The 13,476-nt window shown below is 44.1% G+C and overlaps 1 protein-coding gene and 2 pseudogenes across 1 annotated transcript; all 3 read left to right on the top strand.

The window, feature by feature from the left end:
• The first annotated feature begins 7,453 nt into the window (after positions 1-7,453).
• On the top strand, positions 7,454-9,888 carry LOC147430539 (pentatricopeptide repeat-containing protein At5g27110-like). The gene has a single exon (XM_086493150.1). The coding sequence runs from the start codon at positions 7,515-7,517 to the stop codon at positions 9,648-9,650; it is 2,136 nt and encodes a 711-aa protein (XP_086349276.1). The 5' UTR covers positions 7,454-7,514; the 3' UTR covers positions 9,651-9,888.
• Positions 9,889-10,285: 397 nt separating this feature from the next.
• LOC147430538 (uncharacterized) lies at positions 10,286-11,174 on the top strand (annotated as a pseudogene).
• A 2-nt stretch (positions 11,175-11,176) lies between these two features.
• LOC147430537 (uncharacterized) overlaps positions 11,177-13,476 on the top strand; it is a 32,056-nt pseudogene continuing 29,756 nt past the window's right edge.

Here is a 13,476-nt window from a genome sequence, read left to right as displayed (position 1 = left end):
ATCATAGCCTCCACTCCCAAGATGTGATGCTCCAACAGACTCCAAATGTGCTATGGCTGCATCTCTCTGCTGCTGAAATCTATCAGGATTGTCTTGTGTCTCTCGTGCAATCCCCGTCTACTCCTCTGCGTCCAACCATGCCGGCTTGGGACTGTTGTCATTGTACCTGTCTCTCGCCTCTGGCCGACGGTGTGACATTGTGGACTTCGCCACGCTCAAAATCCAGTTGTTCGAGACTTGATCGTACCCCTTTGTCGGCCTGTACTCTCTCTGAATGGTGTCGACGATGTAATTCTTTCTCTCAGTATCGAGGTTATCCCAAATCTCCATCACAGAGTGACCAAATTGAATCGTACAAATCCGTTGAATCCTCTGTTGCATGGCCTTTTCGACCCTATCTACCACAACAGCCCCATCCCTACTCTTGTACACCTTGCTAGGATCATGCTCGTGTGATCCTCAAAGTGTACATGGTGCCCACGTGGTGTGCCCACATGGTGTGTCCATCGGTGAACTATCTACTGAAGAGAGTGGTGAACACTCTCTCGGTGGTGTGGACATGTCGGAAGAACTACTACCATAGCAATCACCGCCTCCAGAACGATGCCTACCTTGTGTCGAGGATGAACCACCCGTCGGTGTAGGGGGCACACGAGTCCTAGGTGTAGGGGGCACACTAGACTGAGGTGTGGGGACGCTCAGTGTAGGGACCACACTAGTTCCGGGCTTAGGGTCGGCCGTAGTAGGTCTAGAGGGACCTGCACCCCAAAGGTGATGTGCCATCGCGATCTGTTCTAGTGTGAACTGAGACAAAAACGAGCCCATCTGCTCGGGTGACATTCCGGCCGGAGTGATAGGAAAACTAAAACTAGGAGAGTATGGCTCATCGTCATCGGCCATGGCTAATCATACACAAACAACACCCACAAAATACGTTAGTTTACGTAAGAAATGCTTAATTAATACAAATAACAAATCAACGAAACTGCTACACAAATGACAACATCTAAAGCGTATTGTAGACCAATAAAAAGAGCTTTACAAAAGGTTTCCTAGCAAAATTCATTAGTTAATCTCTCATCCTCTATGAGATCTGATGCACCAAAGGTGTCTATCTCAATCTGTACTTTTGCATCTTCATCATCAAACTCTACTTCTTTGTCGCTCTCCGCATCAGCTTCACTATTTGACACCTCATCTCTAGGTTCAGGCAATTGCTCAATGTTGAAATCCACCTCAAAATCTAAACTTAAAGTTGGAGTCTGTCCTACGCTTTGTTCATGAATCACCTCTTCGAGATCAACATCCAATCCTTCACACACTTGCTTGCTATATGGAGCAACTTGAACGACATAGAGCCAGCAGGGTTTAGACAAATCATTCTCATCATTTTTTGTCCATAGTGGATCGTATATGAACACAACTTGTTCACAATGCTACGGAAGTACGAATGTATCCCGCACATCTATCCACACCCGCCTAGAGTTCACTTGAATCAATCCACTCTTGTCTTTATGCACAGTTGCATTAGGGCCGTTGGTGATAACTTTGAACCACTTGACATCAAAGATAAACATATCAAACTTTCTAAAGCTAATCTTCAAGATGTCTTGGATGTAGCCAAAGTATTCAAGTTGGCTAGTCTCTGTATTCTCATCCCTGGCACTACTCCTACTTTCTTGGATGAATCTTGCCGGAACACCACTATCGAAAGTGACCCTTTGTTCTTCAATCCGTTGCACTCTGAAGTGCTTCCCATGTGACCACAAAGCTCCATATTTGTGATACTGCAGCCACAAAATTGAAACAGACTAAAAGTTATTAAAGCAAACTAATCTTCATGTGGAGCTCGAAAAGGAAGCTGTGAAATATACATGCCAATCGCAACCCCTTGACATCTCTCTTCCTCTTCAGTAATCAACACTCCACTCCTCTTTGCCTTTGAGAGTGTCGCATCTAACCACCGCCCAGTTGGAAAGTCAGGCAATTTTTTAAGATGATCTGGAAAAGGAAGGTTTCTAGTTGCACGGTTGCGCTTGAATTGAAGGCGATCTATCAAACGTTGTTGCTTTTCCCCTTCGTACCTCTCTAGCCACTATTGCATGATGTCTGAGTTGAGACGGAAAAATCTTATAACCTTTTCTCGCATTGTGATGTCCATCTTCCTAACGATTCCTTGTCCCTGCGGCTCGTCCCCTGTCACCTTGACGTTGACCTCAATAGTCCACATTCGGGGCATCTCTGGATCAATTGAGACCAAAAAATCACTGATGAGGACAAGAGACTCTTGTACAAGCCATCCTTCGGCCATGCTACCCTCGGGGCGAGCCCTTTGACGAACAAACCCCTTTAAAGTCTTCATAAATCTCTCCAAGAAGAACATTCACCTGCTATGGACCACCCCAGCAATTGCAACTTCATCGACCACATGCACAAGTACATGCATTTGGATGGTAAGAATGTTTGTTGGAAAGTACTTCTCCACCATGCACACTGCTTCAATAGCATTTAAGCGTGTTGCATCGATGTTGTCTTCTCTTATCTCTTTTGAACTGATCCATCGTACCAACTCACTGATTTTGTAGATTGTTCTTCTAATGTCATCTGTCAAACAACCCTTTATGGCAATTGGTAAGATGAACTATAAAAATTTGTGCCAATCGTGGGACTTAAGACCAATGAGATTGTCATCTCTCGTAAAAACTGTTTACAAACATCGCATGCACCCTGTGGGAGTCTTGAATGAAGATATAGTCTTCTTCACTTGTTGCTCTTCTGCGCGACTCAGAACCCATGGACCTTTTGGTATAGACCACTTTCCATTGGGTTTAAGTCGAGGCCACATCTTTGGCATTCGACCCACAGCCTGCAGGTCATCTCTTTGGGCCTTGCTCTCCCTTTTTCCAATGATGGTCTTCTTGATGATCTTCCCCACATTCTTGAAGATGTGCATTGGGTCGAGCAAATGATTAATCAGCAGGTCACTCCAATACAAGAGATTATGGAAAATAGAAAGTCTTTTCATTCCAGGTGGCATCCAATCTCCCCTCTCTAGCCACATGTTTTTCCAATCGCTCGCTTTTAGTGGATGCATGTCATGTTTGCATATGTTTGTTCCACGTAGCTCATGTCCTTCAAGCAAAAATTTACCATGCTCTCAAATGCTCAGAGCGGCGGAAGCCAAGTCGAGGACCACATTTCGGATATGCATGATTGCCCGAGTAACTCAAGCCTGAAACATCAAAATATAAAAGCGTTGACATAGCCATGAATCACATGTGTGCGAGGGTTTTAAAGACACTTACCTGAGCACTCACCGAAGCCTTTTTTGATAATTCAAGCCCAAATTAGTAAGAAGCTTTTTAGCGGCTGGATGGGTAGGGGGCATATGATTGCCTTCTGGCAAGATTTGCTCATTCAGCAACCTGACGTTACATGAACAAGTCAGCCCTTTGATCACTTTATATGAACTGTAATTTGCACTTTACCATGCTTAGGATAAAATATTTTTACCTGAAAAGCTCTGTGACTCTGGCGTCAGACCAACTGTAGACAGACTGCAAATTAAGCATTGTCAATGCGGTACGGTGAACTGAGATTTTTGCACCAGTTTAGAGTGGCATGCGTGTAAGACTTTGCATCATCTCTCCCTCTTCATCGTTGCTATCATGCCGTCGATATGGACGGGATGGCTAAGGTCCACAGTAGTGCGTTCGATGTTGTTGCCTTCTATGTTGGAATCCATGTCAAAGAACGCGTCCAACATCTGCTCCATCTCTACTTCTTGAAATGCCGCTTCAGGTATCAGTTGGGAGGACTCAGTCGATGGCTACTCGTTTGAAAATCTTCTTCTTTGGGATGAAGTAAATCTCTAGACCATGAGATCGATAACGCAGGTCTTGTACTTGCTCTATCGGAAAGAGACCGTGATTGCGTATGTGTTGGTCGTAGATTTTTTGTTTTTGAAAGATCTAATTCTTTCAATGCGCACAAGGACACGCCATCCTATCATTCATACTTTATCTACCAATGATGCAACAAATAATTAAAACACTCTAGTTGTTATAACTACACACTACTAAGTACATGACAAGCTTTAACAACCTCACATTCTCTAGCCAGGCCCGATCCCCGCACACCTCGGTCTAGAGGTGCACGAAGATTAGAACCACAGGGTAATAATCTCGTCTTTATTGGTCAATAACTATATATTAAAGTTCTTGAAGTCTCTGTGCACTTTTGAAGTCCGATTGCGTTTTTTCAACTATTTTCTGCTAGCTCTAACAACCTCACATTCTCTAGCCAGGCCCGATCCCCGCACACCTCGGTCTAGAGGTTCACAGAGATTAGAACCACAGGGTATTAATCTCGTCTTTATTGGTCAATGACTATATATTAAGGTTCTTGAAGTCTGTGTGCGTTTTTAGAAGTACACAAGTCATCTTCGAAGTCCGATTGTGTTTTTTCTACTATCAATTTGATGCTAGCTCTAACATAACCTATAATCGCTATGCTTAACCTATAATCTAACTTAACTTAAAACCTATACCTAACCTAACTTATAACATAAACCTAACCTATAACCTAACCTAACCGAAGTCCGTTTGCGTTTTTAAAAGTACACGAGTCATCTTCGAAGTCCGATTGCATTTTTTCTACTATTAATTTGACGCTAGTTCTAACCTAACCTATAATCATTATGCCTAACCTATAATCTAACCTAACCTAAAACCTATACCTAACTTAACTTAATGTAGCCTAACTTATAATCTAAACCCACCCTATAACATAACCTAACCGAAGTCCGTTTGCGTTTTTAGAAGTATACGAGTCATCTTCGAAGTCCGTTTATATTTTTTCGACTATTATGCCGTTGATAGTTCTAATCTAACTTATAATCTCACCTAACCTATAACTTAAACTTAACCTAACATAAAAACAACACAATGGTGAGATGTTTAGCAAAACGACAATCCATACAGCTTGCCCACAATGCATATGCGATGTGGGCAAGCTCTATGGCTTGCCAATTTGGCAAATAGCTCACCATTGTGTTGTTTTTAGAGTTGCAAAGCGATTTTATGGCCTGAAAATCGCTCGCAAACATATAGACAACACAATGGCGAGCCGTTGGCAATATGGAAAGCCATAGAGCTTGCCCACAATGCATATGACTTGTGGGCAAGCTTTATGACTTGCCGTATTGCCAAACGGATCGCCATTGTGTTGTTTTTAGGGACACGAGGCAATTTTAACGCTTGAAAATCGCTCGCAAACATATAGACAACACAATGGCCAGTCGTTGGCAATACGGCAAGCCATAGAGCTTGCCCACACTGCATATGCATTGTAGGCAAGCTCTATGGCTTTCCGTTTTTCCAAACGGATCTCCATTGTGTTGTTTTTAGGGTTGCTTAGCTATTTTAGGGCTTGAAAATCGCTTGCGGTCCTAAAAACAACACAATGGCAAGCCTTTTGGCGATACGGAAAGCCATAGAGCTTGCCCTCAATGCATACGCCTTGTGCGTAAGCTCTATGGCTTGCCGTATTGCCAAACGGATCGCCATTGTGTTGTTTTTAGGGACACGAGGCAATTTTTATCGCAAACATATAGACAACACCATGGCGAGCCGTTTGGCAATACAGAAAGCCATAAAACTTGCTCACAATGCATATGCATTATAAGCAAGATCTATGGCTTGCCGTAGTGCCAAACGGCTCGCCATGGTGTTATTTTCAGGGCCGCTTAGCTATTTTAGGTGTTGAAAATCGCTCGCAGATATATAAACAACACAATGGCGAGCCGTTGGCAATACCGAAAGCCATAGAGCTTGCCCACAATGCATATGTGTTGTGGGTAAGCTTTATAGCTTGCCGTATTGATGAACGGATCGCCATTGTGTTGTTTTTAATATGCGTTGTGGGTAAGCTCTATGGCTTGCCGTATTGTCGAACATAGCTTAACCTAATGTAGCTTAACCTAACCTAACATAATCTAACTTAACGTAGCTAAACCTAAGGTAGATTAACTTAACCTAACCTAACATATAAGATAACCTACCCTAACTTAATGTAGCTTAACCTAACCTAACCTAATATAACTTAACCTTACGTAGCTTAACTTAATTTAACCTAACGTATAAGATAACCTAACTTAACGTATAACTTAACCTAACAACGTAGCTTAACTTAATGTAACTTAACGTATAAGATAACTTAACTAACCTAATCTAACTTAACTTATAACCTAAACTTAACCTAAAACATAAACCCCATCAATTGCATAATTTCAAAAGCGACATAATTCAATACAAAATTTCTTCAAAACAAGATTTTTTCATAAACTTAAACAAATTTTTTTCATAATTTAAAATGAAATTTCACATATCAAACCATAATTTGTTTTAAAACATTCAAATTTCAAAGCATGAAATTTTCTTTTTTTAATATACAAAGTAATTTAAATAAATTTAATATGCATTTAAAGGTTCGAGCACTCACATTCGTCCTATTTGAGCAAAGAAAGTTGTTGTAAAAGTCGCGGAACCTGCAAAAACGCACACACAAACACAAAGTTAAACCCTAAACCCTAAATCTACAAGTAAACATGAAAACAATCTCACCTTAGTGTTATGCGCTAACCCACAAGCAAGATTAGCACTTCCGACGTTTGTTTCGCACCATATCTGTGAGAGATGGGGAAGAGGAGAGCTTGAGAAAATGCACAAGAACAAGAGAAATGCACACAGAAAGCTCGTGGTTTTGATTTTTGCAGGTGGCGTCGGTACAACTGTCGGTACAAATGTCGGAATAAGCGTCGATATATCAATTCGCACTATCGTCGAAAAAAATGTCGAAATTTTGAAAATCAAAATTTAAAAAAAAACTTAGCTCCCTCCATAAATACACACACATACACTGACACCCGCCAATGACGCCGGAATTCAAGTGACCTCTTGTAGTGTTGATATAAACTTGGAGGAATGCCATTGTGAACTTGCATGTAAACTAGATGTGAACTCTACAAACTATGTGTACTATGTTATTATGGTGTGAACTCGTTGTAAACACAAACTAAACTCGGTGTGAACTAAGATCGTGACGTGCTAAAATAACGCAATATAATGCTACCATTCTCTGCATCTCTCAAAATGTGCATCTCTCAAAATGTGTGCAATAACATAGTGGTAAAGCATTGGCCTTAGGATGAGAAGGAAGTGGCTCACTAACCCTCGCCGAGCTCGAGGTTGGTGTATATTTTTAATGTTCTTAATACTATCCACTCACAATTGTGAGTTTTGTCCAAAAAAAAAAAAAAAAAGGGGGATGAGAAGGAAGTGATATCAAATCTCACCCAAACCCATAATTTTTTCCTCCAAATGAATCGAACGGTCCACACGAATAACAATGATCTGGGATCCTAGATCCTCTCCAAAAAGGAAGGTGTAAAATATAGAAGTGGCTCATCAGGTGGTTCCTCTCTTTGAACGTCGAAGCATGCCTTTGAGGTTTAGATGATGCTGGGTTCCCATTGCGCGGGATGCACGTCGCCATTCTCTCCATCTCCCTCCCCTTTGACCTCTTCTTCATCTTCTGCTTCTCCCGTCCATTTCCATTCTCTACAGCACACTCTTACCTCCCAAATTTGCAGGAACGACCTTAATCGACAGTCTTCAGCCCTGCGCAACCTCAGTGATGAGCCCTTTTCTGAGAGCTTGCGAGAAGGAAATTTACACGCTTCACAACATGACATCCAGACCTATCTGTCCTTGGTGCGCGAATGTTGCGAATCTGGAGCTCTGGAAGAAGGCAAGTTGCTACACCGGTGCATTGTCGACAATGGGCACGGTCAAAACAGATTGCTTGCAAATACCCTCATCCACATGTATGGCAGGTGTGGCGCCTTCGCACATGCTGTTGATGTCTTCACGCATCTGTCAGAGAAGAATGTGTATTCTTGGACCATCATGCTCAGTGCATGCATAGACTGTGGTAAGTTTGAAGATGCCCTTGAAATCTTCGAGCAGATGCCGGAGCGCAACCTTGTGGGGTGGAATCTTATCATCCTAGCATGTGTGAAACATGGCTTGATTTCTCAAGCTAGAAAGTATTACCAGAGTTTGTTGCAAGAATGCACCCCCAACAAAATGACATTCCTGAACATCCTCCCCGTGTGCAATGATACAGAACAACTCAACCGAATTCATGGACAGATTGCAAAGAGCGGTCTTGATTGTGACACTACCATTGCAAATTCTCTTCTCAATATGTACAACAAGTGCGGCAATTTCAAAAAAGCAGAGCAGATTTTTAAGAAGGTTCCACACCGGGACATTTGTACGTGGAATACCATGATCTCTGCGTTCGCACAACATGGGCAAGGGAACGACTCCCTTCACCTCTTCATTCAAATGCAGAAAGAGGGAATTGTCCCCGATGTTATCACTTATATCGGTCTCATTGAAGCGTGTTCTGGTTGCTTGGACTCATGTAGTGGTGTCGAGATTCATAAGCTTGTTGTGAGCGATGGATTTGAGTCCGATCTTATTGTGGGTACAGCTCTGGTAAACATGTACGGAAAATTTAGTAATCTGAAGGCTGCCAATCGATCATTTAACAGGATGTTCAAGAGGGATCTGGTCGCTTGGAATGCTTTGATGGATGCATATGCTCAACATGGACAATTTGCTGGCGCTCATGAACTTCTTACACAGATGCAATATGAGGGCTTCCCACCTGATATTGTGACCTTGGTCAGCCTCCTTTCTTCATGTACGTCTCCCGAAAGCTTGGATACAGGCAGACAGGTACATAAATGCATTCAACTTTTGGGACTTGAGGTGGATGTTAGTATAGGGAATTCATTGTTGCATATGTATGGTAAATGTGGAAGCTTTGATGAAGCTTTCATGGTTTTCAGCCAAATGATCAATCGGAATGTGATCTCTTGGAATGCAATGATAAATGTGTGTACGCAATGCGGGCAAGAGAAGATGGCACTTGAATTTTTCCAAGATATGATCCAGCAGGAGTTCGTTCCAGATGGGGTGACATTGCTAGGTGTCATCGACGCATGTGCAAACCAAGCAATCTTGTCAGAAGCCAAACACATACACAGCTACATTGAACGGTTTGGGTTGGTTTTGGATGCCATGATTAGAAGTGCAGTTATCAAGATGTATAGCAAGTGTGGCAGCTTGGAAGACGTACAAAGGGTTTTTGATGAATCACCTGTCAAGGATGTGATTTTATGGAACACCATCATTTCGTCATATGCACAGCACGGGCATGGTGAAAGGGCTCTTGAGATATTTGAGCAAATGAAAGTTCATGGTGTAAAACCAAATGAATCAACACTTTCCATTGTCCTTTCTGCTTGTAGCCATGCGGGACTCGCATCGAGAGGTGGGCAGTATTTTCTTGAGATCGGTCAAGACTATGGTGTTACACCCACAATGGAGCACTTCAATTTTTTAATAGATCTTTTGGGACGGTCTGGACAGATTTCAGACGTGGAGAATCTCATTGAACGCATGCCTATGGAGCCAAATGCTACTTCTTGGATGACTTTTCTTTCTGCATGCATGAAGCATTTGGATATACAAGCAGAAAAAAGTGTCGCAGATCGAGTTCTTGAATACGATTCATGAAGTTCAGGCCTATTTTGGGTAAATATTTGTGGGTCTCAAGATCACATCGGAGATTGATGCTTGCATTGAGATACATGGGTTGCGTTTCCCTTGTCTTGAGTCGTAATCAGACACAAAGAACCAAGCGTGAGTCTGAGTTGTATATCCTTACTAAAACTTGTTGCTAGACCGTAAGGGCCAAGCACAAACTGGAGCTCTAAGGTGGTCCTTTATGAAATTGACTGTTTGTTAGGGTCTTTGGAATCGAGCATCCGTTGTGCGCTTCGAGATGCTTATCCCTTGGTTAACCCAGCGATGTTTTTAAAAGCGCTGCAAGAAGGTTAATCCATGAGGCAATAAATAAATGAAAGGAAAAACCAGAGACAGCGAATGATTATTTAGAGGGCACGACAAAGAACCGCATACGTGCAAGCACACTGGGCAGGAGGTCGAACTACTGCACCTCCCCCCCCCCCTCTCCTCTCTCTCTCTCATCATGTGTGTGTGTCGATCAGCAGCAACAGGTACTACCCTCGAAAAAAGTTTCAAGTACTGCTCCAGACAATGTGACAACTTTCACACATCTGGAGTACTCTGGTTGCTAGAGGCAGACATTTGCACGATGTGCCATGCTCGCCTTCTCGACAAGGATCTAATTTGTTGCAAGTAACACCTTGCACTGTGAAGAAAGGACTTTGAATAGTTGTTCACCTAGCAGCAGCCTGTTGGAATATGTGGATACATTTGACTCCTTTAACAGCAGTGACATTGGAAAGTTCGTATTTCATACTGGACAAGGTCAGCACTCCTCAAGCTTGCTGCTTCGCGGTGATGATATGTAGCATTCCAGAGTAACAAAACCATCATCCTATGATGCCCTGCGAAAGGCCTTTAGCAGTGAGCTTGATGACTTAGACAATTTCATGGCATCTCTCCTTCATGGACAAGAGGAGCAGAGTGATGACATGAAAGATTTTCTTCTAAATCCAATTCATGTGGAAAGATATGCTTCAATGACCTCCAGCATTCCATCAAGTAGCATTTCCTCAAGTGCACCATCCGTTTGGGATGATGATGAGTGTTCACAACATACATTCAAAGGCAAGGATGTTGCAACTGAAAAGCTGAAAGAGGATTTGAGTACTTTCTGCCTGACTTTTGAGACCAATATCTTGCAGATGGGAAGATACAGACAAATTGGTGAGACCGATCGCTTGCATGTGAGTAGACACAGACGAACATCCATCAACATAGAAGTCCTCTTAGGATACTTAAGAGCAATCTACCTCTCACCAAGAATTCCAGGAGCTGCAGGTAGTCTATCGGTGCATGCACGAGGTGAGCTCACTAGAACTGGCAGGAAAAGAACTAGACGAGGTGCGAAGCCCATGCGGAGGACAGACAGCTAATTCAAGCTTAGCTCATGAGATTAGAAATATTATCCCTATCTCAGGAAAGGTAAGAAGCTCTTCCTTACACATGTCATGGACACTCTGTGAGTCCTTTGGGGATCAAGCAACCCTTCCAATTGTGATGACTTCTTGATAATGCAGTGCAATATTGATGCTTTGCTGGAGAAGACAATCAAGTCCATGAATTTCTTGCAAACTGTGACAGACGATACTGAAATATGGAATGACACCAGCAAACAGCAGGTAAGTCATGATCATCTAGAGAACGATGGTGATCCACAGTATGTCTTCTTCATAGAAACAGGGGACGGGGGGACGCGGCCCATTTTTGCGGGGATGAGACGGGGGACGTTGGGACGGAGACGGGGACGCGTTTCTGAGACGGGGGGACGTCCCTCACATGGGACGGGGGGTGGGACGGGTCCCGGGACGCACGTCCCTGTTGACACCAGCAGATAGGACGCGCAGGCTGCAACCAACGGGGGGAGCGGGACTTTCAAATTTCAAACAAAGTTCAAACGCCCACTTTTTGGGGGGTCTTTCAAATTTCAAAAGCCCACTTTTGGGGGACTTTCAAATTTCAAAAGCTCACTTTTGGGGGGCCTTTTAAAATTCAAAGTTCAAACCCCCATTTTGGAGGGAGCTCTTTCTACTTAGGAGAACCCAACTTCCAAGCCTCAAGGCTCATAGCCTCATAATATCATACCCAAGCCTCAAGGCCACTTCCTTGAAGTTCCTCTCTCTCTCTCTCTCTCTTCCCCCCCCCCCCCCCCCCCCCCCCCGCCCCCCATCAAGCTTTCTCCTACTCCTCTTTCCTTCTCTTCAAGCTTTCTCTAATATCTATTATCAATGGCATCCCAAGCTTCTCTAAGCTCTCTCCTCCTCCTTCCTCCGGCTCCGTCGTCGCTTCTCAACCCCCTCCCTCCATCGACTTCACATGGACATGGTGGAATGAGGTGATTGCTCCCAAGTCCGGTGTTGGAGGTGGAAGCAAGCCATGGAAGTGCCGCCGTTGTGGCTACGAGCGCAATGGTTCCGTAAGGAAGTTGCGCGCCGACTTCCTTCACGAAAAAGGATATCAAGTTCAATTTTGCCTGCAAACCGGCTCGGAAGAGGAGAAGCAAAAGCTTCTAAACCTTGAGAAGACTCTTACGGATATAAAAGAAGCCAAGAAGAATCGTACCAAGCGACGCACGGTGAATCCGAGGGAGATGGCCACGGCAGCTTTCATCTGAACATCGGCATTCCCTTCTTCGGCACCATTTTGTGCATCAACCGGCACCGACGGTGACCGCCCACCTCCACTCTCTACCAACCTTTCATCGTCATCTGTCCCTCATTTTCGTCCACCCAAGCGGCAAGCAACTCTTGGAGATAGTTGGAAACCGGCCTTGAAAGAGGAGGTAGATGTCGCCGTAGCAAGATTTTTCTACCACGATCATATTGCTTTCAAGCTTTAATCTTTAGTTTATACAATGTATATCACTCAAGCTTCATTTACACTTTTTTTTTTACATAAAAGATCTCCATATTTTAAAGAATGGCACGGAAGATCGGAGAGTTTGGACCCACATATGTCTCTCCCTCTTCGGAGAGCTTGCGCACCACTCTTCTTGACAGGGAGAAAATCATGGTGGAGGCGGCATGTGCATCCACAAGGGCTTCATGGAAGAAGAATGTGGTATCTCTCATTGTGGATGGGTGGAGTGATATATCCATCGCCGCTCCATTCATGGCGTTGATGGTCGGCTTTCAAAACCGTGACCGTGAGAACCACACCCTAAAGAAGGGAAGGCTTGTTACCAAAAGAAGAGAAAAAAAAAAAAACAAAAAGAAGCCCTTACCATTCACCGTACCCTCCCTCCCCAAGGTTAACCACTAGTGGGGCGCCGCCAGTTTGGCCACACGCCTCCATTATCACCAAAAGACGACCTCTCTCTCTCTTTTACTGCCCGGCTCCGCCAATATTCTCTCTTTCCTACTCTGCCGCTGCATCACCCGGCCCGGTAGGTGCATTGGTGCCTCTGTCACACCCTCCGACGGGCCGCCACAGATATTATCCTCTCTCTCTCTCTCTTCCAAATATTCTCCCTCCCTTTCTCTGCTTGTCCACACTCTAGCCCCGGCAGGCCGCTACACCCCCCCCTCTCGTCCACACTCCCTTCGGCCTTATACCCCCCCCCCCCCCCCCCTGTTTTCTTTCCCCCCAACCCTAGCGGACCATTGACCTAACACCCCCGTCCCCCTATATCTTCACCTAGCTCTAGCTCTCTCTCTCTCTATCCACTCTCTCTCTCTCTCTCTCTCTCTCTCTCTCTCTCTCTCTCTCTATCTCTCTCTCCCACCCCTATCCTCTTCCCCCCCCCTCACAACCTCGCACCCCCTCTCTCCCTCTTTTTCCCTTGGTGGGAACCGCCGCTAGGCTCTCTCTCTCT

This window comes from Adiantum capillus-veneris, chromosome 21 (assembly GCF_014529385.1).
Source record: "Adiantum capillus-veneris isolate H3 chromosome 21, ASM1452938v2, whole genome shotgun sequence".
Lineage (NCBI taxonomy): Eukaryota > Viridiplantae > Streptophyta > Polypodiopsida > Polypodiales > Pteridaceae > Adiantum > Adiantum capillus-veneris.
The sequence above is the reverse complement of the archived record's forward strand: the minus strand, read 5'-3'. Positions and strand labels throughout refer to the sequence as shown.

Excerpts from the sequence above, each read along its gene's own strand:
- LOC147430539 (XM_086493150.1), top strand. The coding sequence starts at position 7,515 with ATGATGCTGGGTTCCCATTGCGCGGGATGCACGTCGCCATTCTCTCCA.